This window comes from Barbus barbus, assembly GCF_936440315.1.
Source record: "Barbus barbus genome assembly, chromosome: 25".
Classification (NCBI taxonomy): domain Eukaryota; kingdom Metazoa; phylum Chordata; class Actinopteri; order Cypriniformes; family Cyprinidae; genus Barbus; species Barbus barbus.
Window position 1 is genome coordinate 30,721,439 of NC_136753.1, and position 2,642 is coordinate 30,724,080.

A 2,642-nucleotide genomic window follows, 5' to 3' on the forward strand; every position below is an offset into this window, starting at 1 on the left:
CTAGACTAAATATCAACATGATCTTACTGTAGTTCTAGACTAAATATCATCATGATCTTACTGTAGTTCTAGACTAAATATCTACATGATCTTACTGTAGTTCTAGACTAAATATCTACATGATCTTACTGTAGTTCTAGACTAAATACCAACATGATCTTACTGTAGTTCTAGACTAAATATCATCATGATCTTACTGTAGTTCTAGACTAAATATCAACATGATCTTACTGTAGTTCTAGACTAAATATCTACATGATCTTACTGTAGTTCTAGACTAAATATCATCATGATCTTACTGTAGTTCTAGACTAAATACCAACATGATCTTACTGTAGTTCTAGACTAAATATCATCATGATCTTACTGTAGTTCTAGACTAAATATCAACATGATCTTACTGTAGTTCTAGACTAAATATCTACATGATCTTACTGTAGTTCTAGACTAAATATCATCATGATCTTACTGTAGTTCTAGACTAAATATCAACATGATCTTACTGTAGTTCTAGACTAAATATCATCATGATCTTACTGTAGTTCTAGACTAAATATCAACATGATCTTACTGTAGTTCTAGACTAAATATCTACATGATCTTACTGTAGTTCTAGACTAAATATCAACATGATCTTACTGTAGTTCTAGACTAAATATCTACATGATCTTACTGTAGTTCTAGACTAAATATCTACATGATCTTACTGTAGTTCTAGACTAAATATCTACATGATCTTACTGTAGTTCTAGACTAAATATCAACATGATCTTACTGTAGTTCTAGACTAAATATCATCATGATCTTACTGTAGTTCTAGACTAAATATCAACATGATCTTACTGTAGTTCTAGACTAAATATCATCATGATCTTACTGTAGTTCTAGACTAAATATCAACATGATCTTACTGTAGTTCTAGACTAAATATCTACATGATCTTACTGTAGTTCTAGACTAAATACCAACATGATCTTACTGTAGTTCTAGACTAAATATCAACATGATCTTACTGTAGTTCTAGACTAAATATCAACATGATCTTACTGTAGTTCTAGACTAAATATCTACATGATCTTACTGTAGTTCTAGACTAAATATCAACATGATCTTACTGTAGTTCTAGACTAAATATCTACATGATCTTACTGTAGTTCTAGACTAAATATCAACATGATCTTACTGTAGTTCTAGACTAAATATCTACATGATCTTACTGTAGTTCTAGACTAAATATCTACATGATCTTACTGTAGTTCTAGACTAAATATCTACATGATCTTACTGTAGTTCTAGACTAAATATCTACATGATCTTACTGTAGTTCTAGACTAAATATCAACATGATCTTACTGTAGTTCTAGACTAAATATCAACACGATCTTACTGTAGTTCTAGACTAAATATCAACACGATCTTACTGTAGTTCTAGACTAAATATCAACACGATCTTACTGTAGTTCTAGACTAAATATCAACACGATCTTACTGTAGATCTAGACTAAATATCAACATGATCTTACTGTAGTTCTACGCAATATTGTAACACTTTTAAAAGTAAGTTCCCCAGCAGTGTTTGTTACTGTATAATGCTTTATTGTGAGGAGTTGTTGATTGCTGTATTGCTGTAGTTTGCTGCCGGCGCCGAAGAGCCTGGCGACGCTGAGCGCGCTGAGGGACGGGAGCTGGCGGGACGGATGTTACTGACGATTAGGGACGGGTCCGGAGCGTCCCGCTGGACGGGCTGCTCGCTTTCTCACCAAGTGCTCTTGAGGAGGCTTCCAGAGCAAACGCAGCTCTGTATGCAAACACACTGAGGATCTGAGAGATCACACATGCTGCTAAATCAGGGGCTCCTCGTCCCTGCGCTGAAGCAATCGGGCTCAAAATAAACCACTTCAAACGGTTTGAAGTTGGAGTGCACTCTTAAAAATAAAGGTGCTTACGGTTCTTCACAGCGATGCCATAGAAGAACCATTTTTGGTTCCACAAAGAACCATCTCTTTATAATCTGAAGAACCTGCTTTCTCCACAAAGAAGCTTTAGTGAAACAGAAAGGTTCTTCAGATGTTAAAGGTTCTTTATGGAACCATTTAGACAAAAAAGGTTCTTCTATGGCATCGTGAAGCTCCTTAATTTTTAAGCATTTATGATTAAATTTTTATGTTTTAAAAAGTTTTAACCAAAATTCAACAGGTTTTTAACTATTTACAGGTGCGTAAGAGTTTAATGTGAATATGTTTATATGATTAATAGTGCTTTTTAACTTCTCTTAATCACTGATCTGTACGGACCAATTATTGCACCATTTGTAAACGTATTTGACTTGAATGAATGTTTTGATTAGAATTGTTCTTGAATTAATTTGATGTTGCACTTTCCCTGTTAATGTTTATTTTATCGTTTATTATTTCTTGATGATTTTCCGAGGCACTGTAGATGTAGCACTGTATTTATTTAGCTCTTTAAAAGTTATTTTCTCATCTTGTTTCCTTAATTTATTGTGTAAAATACATTTAAAAGAGCGTTCATGTTTGCACATTGTTTTGTAAATGCGTCACAGTCTTTAATATTTCTGTATGACTGATATTTTAACGAGTGTGTCTGTATTTAAAGTCCAAATAAAGTTTTGTTTGTTTTTT

At 33.2% G+C, this 2,642-nt stretch overlaps 1 protein-coding gene across 3 annotated transcripts in view; it reads left to right on the plus strand.

Moving 5' to 3' along the window:
- The window catches only part of LOC306844979 (SLAIN motif-containing protein 1-like), a 17,684-nt gene extending 15,042 nt beyond the window's left edge, over window positions 1–2,642 (plus strand). For all 3 annotated transcript variants that reach the window (XM_079377451.1, XM_079377449.1, XM_079377450.1), the window contains one exon: window positions 1,632–2,642. In XM_079377451.1, coding sequence (XP_079233577.1) covers window positions 1,632–1,707 — 76 coding nt within the window. In that variant the 3' untranslated portion in view covers window positions 1,708–2,642. The remainder of the gene's footprint in view (window positions 1–1,631) is intronic.